This window comes from Vanessa atalanta, chromosome 3 (assembly GCF_905147765.1).
Source record: "Vanessa atalanta chromosome 3, ilVanAtal1.2, whole genome shotgun sequence".
In the NCBI taxonomy this organism is placed as follows: domain Eukaryota; kingdom Metazoa; phylum Arthropoda; class Insecta; order Lepidoptera; family Nymphalidae; genus Vanessa; species Vanessa atalanta.
The window spans coordinates 2,440,182-2,459,285 of NC_061873.1; the positions used below are offsets into that span (position 1 = coordinate 2,440,182).

Consider the following 19,104-nt stretch of genomic DNA (forward strand, 5'->3'; position numbering starts at 1 on the left):
TAGCCGCAAACCACTAGCGATCCTTTCATCTCAATTCATAACAGCTTAGTCATAAAGTATAATTTAGAGATGTAGGTCATTATTTCGTATGAATGAGATTATGTATAATAATGAATTTATTAATTATGTTTAAATTACCCTGATAATAAAATAAAATAAACTAATTGTTCTTATGTTCCCATTTAAAATATTTTTTAGAAAAGGATTATAATAATCATTGTGTATAAACATGCTGAAACTTAAAGTTATGAAAACAATTTATGATATAAGATTGTTTTTATAACTTTAATTTGTCAATTTTTTATTAAAGTACCAACAAAAGATGAAATTCAACTAGTGATTTTTAATCTGAAGTGACTTGTTGTAGCTCCTGAGTATTTATTTTTAAAAAAAGTAAAGCAGCATAACAATTTCAAAGTTCTTTCTTTTACAATGTTCTGATTTCACTTTCTTTATTATAGTCAAACCGACGGATTTGGAGAGCTTTACAAGTATGTACTTAAATATTCAGAGGCTTTTTGTTCTTTTTTGTTGTTATTAGTGTCTTAGAGCGCATGATTAATTTACGTTTTTCTTTTGTTTATTTTCCAAAACCTTTAAAATAATTGTTGATGTAATCAAACCGTATAAAACACAAACAATGTAACAATATATGTAGCTATAAATAGAGATCACTAGTTGTAGAAATTATTGAAATAAATGGATACATCATTTGCATTTCAATATTTTAATTGTTTCCTGTCAATATTTTAGAAGCAAAATAATGCAAACAACTAATTGCTATTAAATTATTACAGGCGCGATTCTGGATGCAAGTGATTGGGGAATTGCGTATGGGAGTGAAACTAAAGAAAGTTAACTATTCAAGAACGCCTATAGAATATGAATTGACTCCGTATGAAATACTCATGGATGACATAAGGTCGAGGCGGTATACTTTGAGAAAAGTGGACGGTGCGATACCGCAAAGGTAGGTTAATTATACTCGTAAATCAATACTTGTACTTACGATAATACTTAGCCATAATTTTTATAAATGAAAACATTTTAGCTTTCAACGTATTTGACAATAAAAAATCAAAACGAAATAAAAAAAAACAACTGATGAGCAATAAAAAGATGGCTATGTCTAATATTTTTTATACTTACTTCTATAATGATTTACGTATAATAAAGCATTTTCACGTATGTAATTGATAACCATGTCGCTTCATATAATAAAATATAACAAAATTGTTAATTTTTTTTTACAGTGTCAAGAAGGATGCGCATGCAATGATACTCGAATTTATTAGAAGTAGGCCTCCACTCAAAAAGGTACTGTTTTGTAATCGTTTTGTCTTTGTATAAGTAAATTAATAAAATGGTGTAAGTCTTAAAACGTTATTGATGTAACGTGATAATATAGAAATAGATAATAATCATTCATCGTTTTTCGTTTAACGTATTGAATAAGATTTACTATTTGAATTAATGTTAAGAAAATATTCTTTTTATAATTATTTACCATAGATTTAATGTAGATTTGAATAGCTGGATTCGAAAATTATTTTTAACTATAAAATTTTCATATACGTTTGTTTTATAATATTTTTTTATATGCGTAATAGTTTCTGGTAATTATCACTTTCTCGCATGCAGTCATGCCTTGACATGATTCCTATGCACTATATTTATTGCATTGAAAAGTAATAACTGTCTTATTTTAATACCGGACGTCTAATGAAATTTCGTATAATTAAACCAGCCCCAAAAGTCTGACAAGTGAAAATTTTGAAGTATTCTCAATTTAAATTAATAATTTAAACCCAGCCAAAGCAGCTTTACAAACTAAGCACTACACCGACAACATAATTAAATTTGAATCAAATTGGTAATAATACTACAAATAATAACATTATTTATTTTAAGTTTAATTAATTTTATTTCAATCTTCATTAGGCTTCGGAACGGAAGCTACCACCACCGCGACGGGAAGTGACTCCACGAGAACAGCTACTAGCCTCAATCCAAGTGGGCCGTCAGCTCAGGCCAACACCTTACTCAAGGCGATTATGTAAGTAATTTTTATCTTATTAATTTCTCACATTTATTTGAAAATGTTCATCGGTATGGGAGCTTCTTATAAATGCTTCAAAGTGACGACGATAATGACAGGAATTATTTTAAATCGTAAACTGAAAAAAGCCTGGATCTTGTGTACATAATGTAGAACGAAAAGTATATTATATTATTATAATTTAATATAAAATAACTCGTCTATGATTAGTAGAAATCTCTCTAGAGTTTCTACTGAAACTGAAATGTATATGTGACATGAAATGTGGTCATCATATTTAAAATGAAATCTCAAGATTTTTAGATATTATATTTACCTACATGATTTTACTTTTCTCACTCCTCCTTCTCCTTCCTTCTTTTAGCGAATAGAATTCACATTTTGAACTACCTTTGTCTACTTTTATAACCAAAAACCTCTAATCTCTTCTTATTTTATAATATTTATACATATGAAATCATTATCCTAGTCCCATCAACATCTAGATGACAATAGTGTCATGCCAATTTTAAAGCATCATTAATTGTTCCAGATTCCCAATCCTTTATTCCGACTCCCGAAACGCTAACATACCTGAATCACGCAGTTGATATAAAATTATACAAGTGTTTTCTAAATTCAGTTTGGATGTATTTTTTTATATTTACTGGATATCTGTATTATATATTTTTTTATTAAAAAATACCGATTACACAAACAAATTTTTTTGCTATTAATTTTTAAACAGGCGCTAGTTATCTTTCAATTCGTGCTAAGTTTTAGTTGATTTTATTTACATACAAACTCTACTACTGCTACTCTTAGATATTATTTACGATCTGTAATTCATATTTTATGTACCAAACATTATTACTTGTGTCTAGGTACTAACCTTGCTTCGTATTATTTTAAATAAATAAATTGGTATTCGGTGGTAGGATTTTGTGCGAACCGGCCCAGGTAGTTATCACACACCAAATTGTCTACCGTAAAACAGCAATTATTAGAAGTTTAAAGGATGAGTTAGTCTGCAACTACCGACACAATGTTGGTGGATATTGACGATGTAAGGGAAGGTTACTCCCTATAGAAAGTTACCTCTTACAAGACCAATACACACATGCTCTTTCTAAATATTCTCTTGTCAGTCCTATAATAATATGTTTAATATTATTATCATTATTATTGGACGGTAAAATAGTTGTGCATATAAATGAATAAACACTATTTGAACATCTTGAATCAAACCTTTTAAACACCTGTAAACATAGGTTTAGTGTATTCTATTTAATTTATCTCACACCGCAATTGCTTAATAGAACGATTTGTGCAAAGAGTTTATTATTATAAATTAACATTTTAGTGTAATAATTCTGTATAATAACTTCTACTTTCACTTCACTTTTAAATAATTAGTTTTAATCCTAAAAATCATTGCAATAGCGTTTTTTTTTTTAAATAATATGATAATCTTCAATAAAATGCGAAACTTAATAAAGTTAGAGTATGTATTTAAACGTTAAAACTTAAACAGTTTATTACTATATTTTTTCAGTGTATTATGTGATTGATGTCGCTACTCTCTTTGTCTAAGCCTATAATTTATATTCTACTCTACAGCCTCTTAAGTCGGGAGGTTGCATCTGGCCGTAATCTAGTTTCGTAACGCATCAACACACAGTGACAATAAATTATGTTTCGCGTACAATACCGTAATAAAATTACCAAGTTAATTCTCGGGTTTTACGTGTAACGTCAAGATAATGCGTGCTTTATTACCTGAATGGAAACAATAAACAAAGGATGAAAAATAAAATTTTAATTAATTATTTTCCAATTCTTTGTCTTCCTGTTTTCATTCAAAAATATTCTTAAAAAACGTAATTTAAGTTTTTACTGTACTCGTGTATAATTTAAATTATTTGTTTGGGTTTTTTTATTAACTTTTTTTTGAAATTTTGGCTTTTATTTGTGTCGAGTGGGCAGAGATATTTCGCCGATTAATATTAACTTAATAAAAAATTAAAATGTTTGACTGACATACAACAGTTCAACCTCAGCCGACGGATCAAAATAGATGACTTTTTTGAGATGGTCCCGCGGATAAACAAAATGGGCTTTAATAGTAGTTATCATGTGATTTATATTTTTTATATCATCGGTAACAAACATGTGTATGTCCGTTAACATTCAGGGAACCTCAGAATATCACAATCAGGGTGATATCAACGAATCAACAGGAGTAAAGATGAACAAAGAAGTTTGACTTTAAATTGATATGACATCATTGGTCGGAACCTAAAATGGTTACCAAAGCTATAGAAGTAATATTATAGTAAATATAGTATATACTATGTAAAAAAAAGTAACTATACCTAATATGTGTTCCTTAATTCAACTTCAACTTCTCCTGCTATTGGAATGTAATAAAGTAAAATACGCTCTATGACTTTTTAATAGAGGAGGTACTGGAGCAGCTACTACGTAGCACTCATAAGTATTGTAGATCGAGTATCATTATTTATTATTGTCACGACATTGACAGTTAATATAATATTTTATGTACATTATGTTTCACATCCTACCTTTAGATTTAACAACTACCGCTCTTGAAACAAAGCTTTGGATACGTGTCGTTTAGGTCAATGTTGAATATATTTAGCACATTTATATTCAAAAAAACATTCGTATTCAGCTCTGCACGTTTAGAACTGGATTGCAATAATGGTCGGTCAGAAAGAAATGACTCTGTACATACATATGTTCAAAGATAAAATGAAATAAAGATAAAGACATTCACGATTTGTTTTAGTTAATAGTTTGTTTTAGTTATATAGAGTGAATTGCTACATTTGGAACTTTTTCTGATAACTAGGCTTTGCCAAGTGTAAAATTAAACATTAAAACATACCCATTGTACGCTGAAAATCGCATTATAATCCGACATCATGGAAGTAGTTGATAATAATTTGTAATATTATGATTTAGAATATTAACTAATCTATATTTCGAACTAATATTTATGTCTACTAGAATCGAACTTTAACATTGGTAATCGATTCATGACCCAGCTTAATATTTTATTATCTGTGGTAAACGGATAAGTCATTTTGGCGAGAGGTTAAAAAAGATCATACTGGAGAATAATGAAAAATGGCGTGTGTATTTGTAGCTGATTACAAAGATAAATATAATTCATAAATTGATGAAAAATTTTTTAGTGTAACTTTTAAGTGTCTTAATAAATAATGAAAATAATTTTAGAAAGGAGTTTTCATACAAACACATATTTAACGTAATGATAATGTTTCAACAGATTGATACAAAATTTATGACATTTGCAATTTGTATGATTGAGATCAAAAGATTTTTATAAATAAATAACTGGCGCCAAAACTTTCTAGGTCACGTAGGAGACCTGAGTATCGATCGGTCTAAGATTTAAAGCACTTGCTCATTCCACGCTCGGAATTCTTTAGTACGTACACTTAATAATAATTAAAGATTTTATATTGTTTACGTAATATAATATTATTATATTTAACAATGGTTTTATTAGCTTAGCGTTATTTTTGTAAATCGTGTCAAGGTTTGTCATTATAATAAAACAAATTGCCATATAAAATTAATCACAAGCGAACTAATAACTTCTTTTAACTTCCCTTGATTTAAGTATATGTTATATTAACTCGGAACATAACACTCGTATATATAAGTGAAAAATACCGAGTTTAATTAAAATCGTAAAATATATTTTTGTCCTCTGATAGAACAATAAATATTTTAGTATTAAAAGTAAGCTAGTAAACATATAAAATTTCTATTTTAATCCTTTGAACGTAAAAAAAAAAAGTTTTACTATATGTACTTACTAATTTTTTAAGTAAGCAAAACAGAATATAAAATATTCGAACAAAAACTTGTTTATTTCGAATATTTCGTTCTACGTTGCAAATACGTACATTGTTCTAAACCAGATAGTGAATATTTATTCAAATAAAGAATTTTCCAGTGTTTCTCAATGTTAGTAATCTACATATCATTCAAACAATTAGTTTTTCTTTATTTGGTAAAGTTTCGTATTTTAAAATAAGAAAAAAATTGTAACCATTGTATCAAGAATGGAGCGTAAAACTGGAGACAAAATGAACAAAAACAGATTGCATAAAGCAGGTCCATCGGTCTGTGAGTCGTTAGTGTTGCTCGATCATTTCGTTTTCATCTCTTTTTGTCTAGTTTTTCAAACAATAAAAATATAAATTAAGTGTGAGATTAAGATACCCGATAGAATATCTCATCGGAAATCATATTACGAAATCTGTAAAAAACGATGAACGTCCATTTAAACTTCATCCCCAATTTAACCTCCTACAGAAACAAGTATAATAAGTCCTAATACCTATTTCATATATCTAACACGAAAAAGACGAACTTTTGATTTAAACTTTCATCCCCAAATCCACCCTCTCAATTTAAAAAAAAACCATGTCAACTATTTTACACTCATAAAAAAATAAGTCTGAACACTGATTTCCATACTTTTAACTTTCAAAAGTAACGAACTTCAATATATATAAACTTTCATCCTAAGTTTCATCCTCGTAGATGATAATTTTAAAAAATCTTTGTGTTCTGTCTTCAGCTCACCAATGTCGATTTCCTTATGTTTAACATAATAAATGAGGAATTACCACTCAAACTTTCACCCGATATTACCGAATTAAGAGTTGAATATTAAAAAATCCCATGTTAATGCTAAGGCTGTACGTTGTATGTCAGTTAGCCATTTTATTTTTTTATTATGTAGATATTAAAAAAATCCAAACAAATAATTTAAATATTATATGAGTACAGTAAAAACGTTAATTACGATATTTAAGAATATTTTTGTATAAATTATATATTTTAATCAAAACAAGAACACGGAAATTGTTATTACTCTTTTTATATTTATTATACAAAAAGGGGAAATGAAACTTATATAATTCGAAAGGTACTGCGGTATAGATTAGTATAAAAAAATGTTAGATTTTTGTGCGAAAAAGAAAGTGCAAATCTCGACACAAGCGATACTAATATAGGAACCCTATAATCAATGGAAATAACATAAAATAACATTTAAAATAAAACATTATAACTTTGAGAAGCGCTCGCTTCAAGCATAGCAAGCATGTAACAATCTTGCCGCAGTCGGTGTCCGATTCTACAGCCGTGTACTCGTGTACTACCGCCTTAAAATATTTTCAATTGAAATAAAAGTTATATTAATAAAATAAAAGATATTCTAAATAATAAAAAGGTTGGAATATATATAACTGGAAATAGTACGATAAATAAACTAATTTAATTAAGTGTTGTGTTTATGGCTTCTGTAATAGAGGGTTACTGTGTAAATGCGATTAAGTATCGATATTGGACTGTATGTGTTCCGTGAGAAAATCGTGTCACATAATTAAATGTTAATTTAGATTTAATCCAAACTCTTTAGAGTTACAGTGACCGGTCGAGAAGACTTTTGATTGGTGTTTAAAATACTGTATCATTAATGATGGGTGTATGTGTAACGAATACTCTTGCCATGGATATAAGTCGTAAGTATAAAAAAAAAAACAATATTAAAATAGTCGGCGATTTGAGGTTTTTTTTTTTTTAAGTTAATTTGTGCAATCACGATTCTTACTTTGAAATAAATTTCTTAATATTGTATTTTTGTTAATATCTCGAAATTTCTTATATCAAGGGAGATAAACTTACAGTACATTGGTAGATCATTTTAGAAATGTGTTACGCAAGATCTAGATATTGTGAATGAATCTAGGAATGAGAATGTGATTTTTATCAACGTGTTATCTCACCCTACGTGAGTTTACTGTGATATTGTCAAAGAATTCTGTTATATTTTACGTAAATAATATTTACAATGTAACCGAGACATTTTATAGAAAAAATTACATACCTGTTTTCAAAGAAAAAATTACATTTTTTTAAACTAAGTTCGAATTGTAATTTTTTTCTTGCTTCTTAATATTTATGACACAACACTGGATGTCGTTTACTATTCTTTCCCTTTACAGGTAAAGTATACAATACACCTACCTCCTATCTACCTATACAAAGTAAAGTAAAAAAGGCCTTTGACCGTCTTTGTATGAGACGAAGAGTATCAAAGGCGTTTTTTCGTAACTAACTACTCTAATGCAAAAAGTAATGGCATTTCGTTGCTCCGATAAAGAAGAATAAAATCAATAAACTTACACTATTCGTTGGGAGATTTTATTAATTAATTTAATCAAAGTAATATCTTGATGAGACGATGTCAAGCGTAGTGGTACCATTCTATCCGGTCAAAGAGAGCGGACTTGTTTTTAAAAGTAGTGCAGTCACCTATTACATAACATTCTAGTCTATGTACCGTAATATGTTCTAATCAAACGCCTGATTCTAATATATAAGATAGGCCTTCTTGATATGCCCCGAAATGGAGGATGCATGCTGCTGGCCTATTTAGACATTTTGAAGACGTCTGATTTTCTTGTGATGAAAGGAATCACAAGGGATGCAATGCAACTAACTGAACCTCAAAAATAAAATTGTAATAATTTCTTAATAAATATCATGGAAGGTTTAAACCTTCTCCTCAAAGGGAGAGGAGGCCTTTAGCCCAGCAGTGGGAGAATTTACAGGCTGCTAATGCTAAAAAAAAAAAGGTTTAAATAACTAGATTATCGGAATATTCTTAAAAATCATCGTCTATGACAATTCATTGATTTAGAATATACTTCAGTTTTATTTCGGTTCAGATTACATCGATAAATCTATGAGAATGACATGATACTATTTTAAAATGGATTTGTACTTTCCTTAAAAGACATTGTCCAGTCAGATTAAAACACTTAAATCATAACTGACCGAGACTGCGGGTTCCAATCCCGGCAAGCAACATCGACATGTTCTGTGTTTAAAATCGTGCTCGATTGTTAAGGAAATCATAGTGAAGGAACCTGCGCGTTTGTGATAAAAATCTGTCACATCAGAGCTACGTGGTGTAATAAGCTTCAAACAGTTAAAATAAGAGGAGGCCTTAGTCCAGTCCAGAGGGATATTAAAATACTGTTACGTTTTTGGCTTCAAAGTAGATTAACGAATTATGTATAATATAACCTCCGACGACTTATATTTAGTTATCAGTAACCCATCAGTTTGGGTGGTCAGTTAAAAGTCAGAAAAAATATATTATGTATTATGTCACTCGTTGTGGGTTTTAGTTTTACATGAAGATCGATCTTTTGGTCAGTTATATAAAACGTACCGCCAAGTTCGCCGAGTTTTACGTAGTCGAAGTTTATAAATATATTTATTTATAGTTCGTTTTAAGATTAAATAAATAAGATTTGGCTGTTTCTTTATTACCGCATCAAGACAAAGAAATAATATAAAGAATAGTACTCATTGAACCCACTTCAATCAGTCAAATCGAGTCGTAACCTAGATCGATAGAGTCGTATCTAGATATAAATTATACAATTTACGGGATTTTGTCGGACTTATTACATTCATGTTACGTTTTATTGCGAGTTTTTAACCCAGTAAAGGAAAGCGGCACGGTTCAAGTCGGTTACTCATCCGACCCATTGCACGTAAGGGCTGTCTTTTGCAATGCGGATCTTAGATTTTTACCTTTCACAGCTTGCGACGCATAACCTCTATACGACATTTTATGTGTTATCTGTAGGTATATTTCGTTTTACAAATATATCATGTTTATATGTTTAAGTTAATCTTAATTAAAATATAAATGAAAATGAGATACGAGATAATATGTTGTTTTATTTAATTTTTAGAGTTAATATGCGGAAATGTTGTCTTAATTGCTTTTTAAAAATAATTTAAATGCTTTTATGGCACAGAAAAATATTAAAAGATTCTTGAGGTTTTAATTAAGGGTTTATATAAATCGTTAAACGATTGAAGAAACTTTGTATGATAGGATAAAAATGTAAACTTTTGTAAAAATCATCTGATTTTCAGAATTGAACGAATTTAGAACTATTTGTTATAGCTTTGGAATAATAATTAATTGAAAAGTACATGATCGTGCTCAATAATAATAGGAATCAGTTATATTTGCTTGCAAAATATCGAAGTTAAAAAAAAACCAAAACTCATAAAATTAGCTGAAATTATTATATTATATTCCAGAGGTCCCATATGCTGGTAAACCGACGACGACTTATCAACGTCGAACCTCGCCTTAAAGGAAGTCTGTGAAAGATAAAGGTCCGAGGTGTCCTAGATAATCAGTTGCATGGTCATTGTAAAAGACACAGTATAGTATTAGTTACTAGTAGATACAAAATAAATTAGCTGCGGTCACAGAGTACAGACTTAATCCAGAAATTATGAACGATCAATTATGAAAATTGATTGCTAATGGCAGCGCGGTCAGAAATCACCGCAATTCAATAACTCGTTACTGGAAACAATAAATCCCACAACGTAATTTGAGATTTCTAATGAAATCCGTCCGTTACAAATTTAATGAACCGAAATCTATGAAATGGTAAATACAATTGTTAATAATTACATAACAATAACTAAAAAAAAAAATTTTGTTAAATTATTGTTATGATATATGATTATACATTATATTTAGCATTTAATATTTGAATAGTTTCGGGAGCTTTATATGTGTTATAAAGATAATAGAAGATAAAAACGTTCGAGACGACTAATTCTGCAACATGCGTAGCATAAATCCTAAAATTTTCTCATTAAAGGGGGGAGGAGCCCTTTCATTATACTTTACTAATTGTTTTTTCTTATTGTCCTTATGACTTTCCTATTTATAAAAGATTATAAAATTATGCTCAGAAATATTATAGTTTTTAATCAACATGTCAGTCTGTTTATTTTCTCTTGCGACGAATGACTAAACGCAAACAATGACATTGATCCTCTATACATATTTATTTTTTAATATATTGTTATCATTAATTAAAGAGAAACTAAAAATGGTCGTTGATGTCACAGATTATATTTTTGACATTCAAGGCCTCAGAGACAAAGTATGCGGTGAAAATAAATGAAATCTTCATGGTAACTTTTTAAAACTAAGTACCTATACAATCTCTTTGAAACTTTGAAGGTTTGAAACTTTGAAACTTCGTAAATGTTCTTGGTATTATTTTATTACTTTTCTTAATATTATACAAACATTTGCTTATTTCTTTGAGATTGTTAAGCGCTTTAAAGTTTTTAAAAATATATATATGTTATTTCTTATTAAATAAATTCTTTGTTCGTTCTCTTTCCTGAGAACAGCTATGTTGTAAAGAGTTTAAAGAGTGTTTTGAATTTTTAGCAAAGTATCCGAGCCTAGGATTTTTTTTTAACCTGTGGTTCTTTGACCACAAAACGTGACCTTATTTTCGTGGGTCATATCTTCATTTATAATTTGTTTCTTCGTCAGTGTATTTCGCAAGGAGTCTTGGGAACGGTGTAGTCACGACTTATCGAATAGATTGTTTACCACTGATATAGTAATAAGATTAATTTCTGAGGACAGAAACTGTGTAATCTTTGCCATGTAAAATGTACCAAATTAGTATGTCTTTTAAATTGGACATTGGTAACTGAAACCGAATGCAGAATTAATAGATGCGGTTTCAATATCGTTTAGGAACATATTAGGTAATGTCAGTGTTGGGTTTAGATTATCTGTATTTTACGAACATTGGCAATACGAATCTAATGGTAACTTTTATTTGATTTAGCTGTTTTAGAACACAAGTGATTTGAAATAAGAATATTCAAATACTATTCGTCGCGCTTTTATCCACATTCATTTGGTATTAGTCGACCGATTTGCCGTCTATTTCGCGGTACTACTTCTCAGATTCTATAATAATAATCATCCTTAAGGATAAAGAGCCTTTTTGACGCTTGTTTTTTTTAATCTTGTGGTAAATTTCCGAGTTTAGTGCGTTCAATCTTACGAAACCATCTTCCGAATTTAAATATATTTAAATTAACAATATATCACTTAAAATGAATAACGATCAATCAACAACAACAATCAGTGTCACGATTAAGTCTGAATATAATGTAAACTAAAGACTAGTTACCTTGAGTATTGAAAATAGTGTTTAACTTTCATTCTTCATGGTCGTTTCTCAAAGCTCTGGTCTTTATCTAACCATCTTTAGACAAAAGCGTCTCGGGTCAAGGATGTTTGAATTGGACTTGTGCCAGGGTAAGTCGTATATTTTTATCTGTGGTAAATAATGGCGCCAAGTATAATATGCCTGCCAACTGTCGAGAGCATTTCTGATTTATTGTATAATCGATTTTATTTTATTAATATGTATTATATCAGCACTACGCTGAAATTAAAAAAAAATATACTATGTGTTTTACTAGTGACGCGTCTGTTATAGACACCATCACAAACAATGAAACTATAAACAGCTTAATAGGCTTGTTTCCACTAATAATAAATCGGATGGCTTTGAGTTTCTAATGATTAACCGTGATAATTAGTAAATAAAAAAACAACTTTTCTACAAAAATAATAAAAGATTAATTATATTTTTGGAAAATAAAATCGACAAAATGAGGCATTTAATCACGTGACATTAAACACCAATCAGAGTCGCGTGACGTCACACCTCGCGAAACAAGCGCGGAACGCTACGTTGTTGCTATCAATTATCATTATGGCAGATAAACTTGGGGTACTACTTGGTTCTGGATCTTTCAGACACTCTGCGATTATTGACAAACTTTGTTTTTTCAACATATATCGTCTTGGCATTCGAACTTCGTTGGTATACAACCTGGTTTCATGCGCACTTGTGTCTTTACCCATAATATGATACTCTGTATAATTAGTCATATCATTTGGCAACTAAAAAAATAAAAAGAGTTTGAATTATTACATTTTATAAAACGAAAATAATATTTTAACTCAAACAAATCATAAAATCCTATTCTAGTCCTAACATTTTATAGGTTATGTGTGATATATTATATTTGCTAAATTCATTTCTTTTACTATACATTTATAAATAGATATATCAAGTTGTATTTAATACTTACATCGAAATGATCTTCACAGAAATAAATTGTGGAATTAGTTGACAAAATAAGAGCATCTTGCCTCCATGCCATTTAACCACTTTATTCGTATTTATTTATTGTTTGGTACGTATATGAATAATTTGTCTGGCGTTTTTATCGTTGTACTTTCACATTGGGGCACCATACAGTATTTATAATACGAGGAATTCATTATTTATTAAAAAACACAATTGACTGTCATACACAAACACGGCTGTTTCGCGAGGTATGACGTCATTCAAGACGCCATGACAATCTTGGCCTTTTTCGCGGTCAATTTCAAGTTCATTTCTAAAAACTCAAAATACTAACTTAAAAAACGTATTTTTCTTAAAATAGTATATTTTTGGGGTGAAATAGATGCTAAGCTATAGTTTTAAACTAATTTCCAAATTTTGTCAACTAGCCTATTGGATGATGTTTAAGATTGAGAAGTGCAGCTTAAAACGTACCTCCCCTAAAATAATCAGTTGAACATTTATATAGTTTTTAGGAAATAGCGTGTTTGTTTCTTTTATTACATTGCTCTTTTATATGCTTGTGTATTTCTATTAAACACATATTATTAACTAAATTAAGTATTTATATGTTGTTAAGCTTTGATTTAAACGGTGGTTCCATAAAATATTTGACATTTAAATCTAATATTTTGTTTCTTCGTACAAATGAAATGGTACTAATTTTATTAACTTTTTAAAAAACTTCTTAATAAGTTAGAGAATAATATACTTAAAGAATCGTTATGTTGAGAATCAAGTACTTTCGTTTATTCAACTTGGATTTAGAGCAAGCTTTAACAAGGTTAGCCGTTCCCTTTTAATAATTATAACATGGTCTAGGCATGTTTAAAGATATGAATTTAATTAAACCAACGGTATTTTAATTCTTGCTTCATTGCACGCGAGTGATTTTGTAATATATACCTTTTTTCAATTTAATTAGCGTATACGTAATGCTCATAACTTGCTTAAGTAAGAATAAACTTCACATGTGAGATAATAGAACAATAATTTTATCTTCTTTATTTAGTGGTGTTATATAAGAGACAAGAAGACACAGGTACGAGACGAGATAACCTTAAAACAAATTCAATAAATTTAATCCCGCGCACTTGTTTCACAAGATCATTGTTGATCAGTATACATATCAGCTGTAAAATCATTAAACAAATTGAACTTCTTCTAAGAAATTCGTTGTTTTCTATCAAGGAAAAAGTAATAGAGCTAATTTCACCAAGCGAATGTCGCAAAATTTTGAGATAAATAAATTAAAGCTTAAGAAAAATGGTAATGCTTTTGAAAACGCAGTCTTTGGTTATTATTTATACGCGCTCTTCGCTGGCCTGTATTGACTTATACGTCTCGTGCTTATAATTAACTCGAGTTCAATTTAATACAATTATCAATAATTATTATGCTGTACGCAACACATTATGCAACCATTAAAAGTAAAATCATTATTTTTTAATATTTGTACACTACAAACATAATAGTGTGTAATTATTATTGTGCAAGGTTTTACAAAAAAGAGAAATAATCGATATAATGTTGAAAGAGAAAAGATGAGACCACTTGAAAATATGAAATCCGTCCAGTCGCTCGAGTGTTTTCGAGTAGCTATGCTAAGCAGGATAAATTAAATGAGTATAGTATTCAATAGTTTTTATACGTAAGTGAAGTTATCATTTATACTTAATAGAGTTATATCAATCTCGGAAAGAGTACGAAATGACAATGTGGGCGGAACGCACCGTTACCCGCCTTTAAAGTATGTCAATTAATTTTTAATTACACTATGGTTGAATGGGCAATAATTTACAACGGTAACTAAAATAACTAATTCCCATCCTAAATCGTTTAGTGTCAATATTTAGCAGTTTATTTTGGAAACACGATGTCTTAAAAAGGCCATTTATTTGTACTTTTTGCCTGATAATGAGAGCTAGACAAAGTTACTTTACTTGATGGTAGAGCTTTGTGTGTGCCCGTTTGGGTAGATCTACCTATTCATCATATATTGTACCGCTAAACAGCAATACTTATCATTGTTGTGTTCCGGTTTGAATGGTGATTGAGTCAGTGTTCCCAATGTTTGTGACGCATTGGTGACACGAGGAATGATTAATATTTCTTACATCACCAACGACAATGGGCAGTGGCCATCATCTACCATAAGATGGCCCATTTTCCAGTCCGCCTACTATACACAAAAAGTGCTTTCGACAATGATTGCCAGAATTTTGAACATCGCTTTCGTCGAAACTATTCAATACAATACGTTATTTACAGATAAATGTGGCTTTGTCTGAGCTTAAAAGTATTGCTACCTCGTTTCTATGAATGGATTGGAAAAGGATAAAAGATTGATTAGGGATTGTGTACAAGAGAATTGGAACATTTTACTTAAAAAAAATAACAAGATTAAATAAAGATTGCGATGCGAAGTTAATTCGCGGATATTATTCTTGAGTCAGGATTGGAATTGTCAGAATTCTTATGACGTTTTATCGAATCGTTATTCGCTACTTCGCCTTAGCTAACGGGAAGTGGCAAATATTACAAGGCAGTGGTATTTTAAAACATCTGCTTTTTTATTATACGTCATAGATTCTTTTTTTTTTTGTTTAAATAAATATTTAATTTGACTGCTCTCTCTCTTTGTTCACGTTGAGAGTTAATTTTCAAGGTGAAATTTTAAGTAAAACCTTCCTATAATATGTATCGTAACGTAACGTAAGTTTATACACATTTTTTTGTGGCGTAAAACGTTTTATTTTTAAGTTACGAGTCTCAAGCCTAAAACTTTTCATTTAGTTTTCTGAATGTGTATAACAACCGGCTTCGCACATGCGTAATTTATACAGTACGAGTGTATTATAAAGCACTTAAGAATAATGTAGATTTATACCATTGAATTATTTTAACCCGTAAACATGCACACAAATAATCTTTATCTCTTTATATTATTAGCGGCGATGAGACTAACGATACATGTTGATGTGCTTCAGCGCCATTTCTATGTAAACATACATATGTGCAAACTTTCATAACAATCTGTCAAACAGTATAGAATTTTATTATCCCAACATCTATAGTTGTATATTAGATTTTAAAAAAAAAAACATGTTTAAAGTAACGCTCTTCATTTGTTTCGATAATAATCAATAGAATTATGTTTACAAATAATATTTGATGCATTTTCTTGACAATAGTACTTATTGTAATTTCCAAATCATAATACGCATTGTAATGTAATAATATAATTAAATTTCACCTCATTGAATGAACGAAGATATTTTTAAATTTATAAAGTTAGCTTACTACTACTAATTAAAATATATCTTTAGAATATGTACAGATAAGTCAGCGAGCGCATTTAATCTACCTTTTAAAGATAATGACAACTGTAGCTTAGTTTAATAAATAGATACCGATATTTATTTAAAACGTTTTTTTGTGCATTTTATTCTTTGCAAGACTGTACGACCCATAAGTATAGTACAGTCGAATTGGTTGGTACACGAATGTTTAATATCATTGGTTTAAAAATATTTCGATATGAAATTCTTATTTAGACAGGATAGGCAGGTTATATTTTGTTAGTTAGTTAGTTTAAAATAATAAAAATATATCTATGTTTGAATAAGATATAACAAGCGACCGGGAAAATTTATTAATAATGAAATTGAGAAGAGCGCTTTGCAAGTATATAATAATAATTTAAGTGGAAATGTTTATTTTTTAGTTTATATAAAAAAAACATAAATGAGAAATGGTATAATAAAATATTTGAGTCGTAATTTTGTTGAGAAATATAGATATTCGTCCAAACTTAATAGATTAAAATTTGAGTAATTTCAACCGCCAAGGACACAATTTTATTTTTATACCCAATTATCCGACAGTCCCTTTCGCAAGTAACGATTTTCTGGTTACACTTACTTTGGAATCGGTGATATCTTCTAAAGTATTCATTCGAGTGATATATGAGTAAGGGTTTATAATTATTTTATAAGATTTTGCTTACACTTTCCTAAGACCAGTGTTAGTTAGGCAACAGTTTTTGGATAAAACTCTGCCATAGTTCAACCATTCTGTACCAAATATTTACAAAACCTACGAACCATTTATCGATCTTTATATTAGTGAAAACCGTATCAAAATCCGTTTAAAATTGCTTCAAAAGAACTAGGCGGAGATACAAACAGAAAGCAACTTTGTTTTATACTATTTTTATAGATTATTATTTGTGGTTTCACAAACCATAATTACATTATATTAACAGCCTGAAAATTTCCCATTGCTGGGCTAAGGCCTCCTCTCCCTTTTGAGGAGAAGATTTGGAGCATATTTAAAAAAAAACATAATATTTTGTAGTAATAAGACAAAAGATAATGATATCCAAGAAAATATTGTTAAGTTACTAGCTATGCAAAGCTAAGTATATCCAGGGTTAACCTACGTTAGGGATAGTCAGTTCGCTCCTAATAATATTTTAATTTTGTTACTTATGTAAAGATAATAATTACAGCAAAGCGATTCTGTAAGAATTCACTTCGTATTGTACTCGTGAAATGTTTATAACCGATTTACGGTCACGCCATTTTGATACGTGTATTCCATAAATTTTATAATTATTAAAGTCAAAGTTGCATATTACATTATGAAATTACACGCTCGTTTTCTGCGTTGAGTTTCGAGTTTCTTCTCATAAAATATAGCTGTAGCTGTGATCGAAGTATTGTTTGATGAATACATCGTAACGTCGACGCGGACAAAAAGTCGTTTAGGTCAAAGAGAATTTCAACCAGACGAGCTATAAAAAATCGAAACAAGTTCAGCTTGAACGAGACCGCAACCGCAGTCGTATTGCAAATGTCGATCATATTTTTCACCTACCTTGCCGTTAAAAGGGGTAATGTGTTAAATATAAATCGATTTGATGTATAAACTATTAACATTTTGAGGTTAAAATGCAATTGGAACTCGAAATTTGGCGCCTCGGGAGTTCCATTTCTATAAATTCTTTGGGTTTGAAATACTTAGAAAATGAGAGTGTTATTAAGAAAACCGCAACCGAATTAACTAACGTTAACCTAACATTAAAGAGTGAACGTGTTATTAACTTAGCTTTCGATTGCAATGGTTTTAATATATTCATGAGAATTCTTCGCGATGTTCTTTTAGCATTTGATGCTTCCGCGAGATCGAAGATAAGTATTATTCCCATGTAACACTATTCTAATTGTAAACGAAAACAATGCATTGTTGTGTAACAAAACAAGCTCTTAAGTCAATATTTACCCAATACAGCATTCCATTTTGATTAGCAAATGTTTATCATTTTATTTTTTATTACGGCAATATTATTGTTTTGAAATCAATTCAAATTTCGAAGGCGATACGACGAAAGCGAAATATTAAAATTTACATCTTAAAACACCTTGATATACATTAAAAATATATATATCAAACCAAATATTTTAACCGAAAATAATATTAGCTTCATTTTTTGCTTCGTTTCCAGTTGAGTTATAATTTAAGTCCTTAAGGGTAATTTTTGCTGGTACGAATTAGAAATTTGGAAATTTAATTAATGTTTTTATCAATATTTCATTATTGCTATAATTATGATACATATTTACATAATAATAACATATATTCATTTCGTCGAATGCTTTGAGTTATTCTTATTTTTTAACAACAAAATAAAATTTAATATTAGTAATTGAATGAGCGATTATTCTCTCATACATTCTTATAAAACCTGGTAATTATAATAAGACCAAGTAAACAAAATAACGAAATAGTACCGACTTATTATATTTTTAATATTCTGCGAGACAGAATTATCCACGAAGCCTTATCGAATACGAAACCAGTATTTTAATTTACGAAAATAGCATGCCTAATTAATTGACATTAAGATAAAGGTCGTACGTCAAAGAT

The 19,104-nt window shown here is 29.5% G+C and overlaps 1 protein-coding gene across 4 annotated transcripts in view; it reads left to right on the forward strand.

The window, feature by feature from the left end:
• LOC125077080 (protein spire) overlaps positions 1-19,104 on the forward strand; it is a 145,228-nt gene that overhangs the window by 99,926 nt on the left and 26,198 nt on the right. For 3 of the 4 annotated variants that reach the window (XM_047688874.1, XM_047688875.1, XM_047688877.1), the window contains exons 6-9: positions 462-491; positions 798-970; positions 1,254-1,317; positions 1,942-2,056. In XM_047688874.1, coding sequence (XP_047544830.1) covers positions 462-491; positions 798-970; positions 1,254-1,317; positions 1,942-2,056 — 382 coding nt within the window. The remainder of the gene's footprint in view (positions 1-461; positions 492-797; positions 971-1,253; positions 1,318-1,941; positions 2,057-19,104) is intronic. The other variant, XM_047688876.1, reaches the window with a different exon arrangement.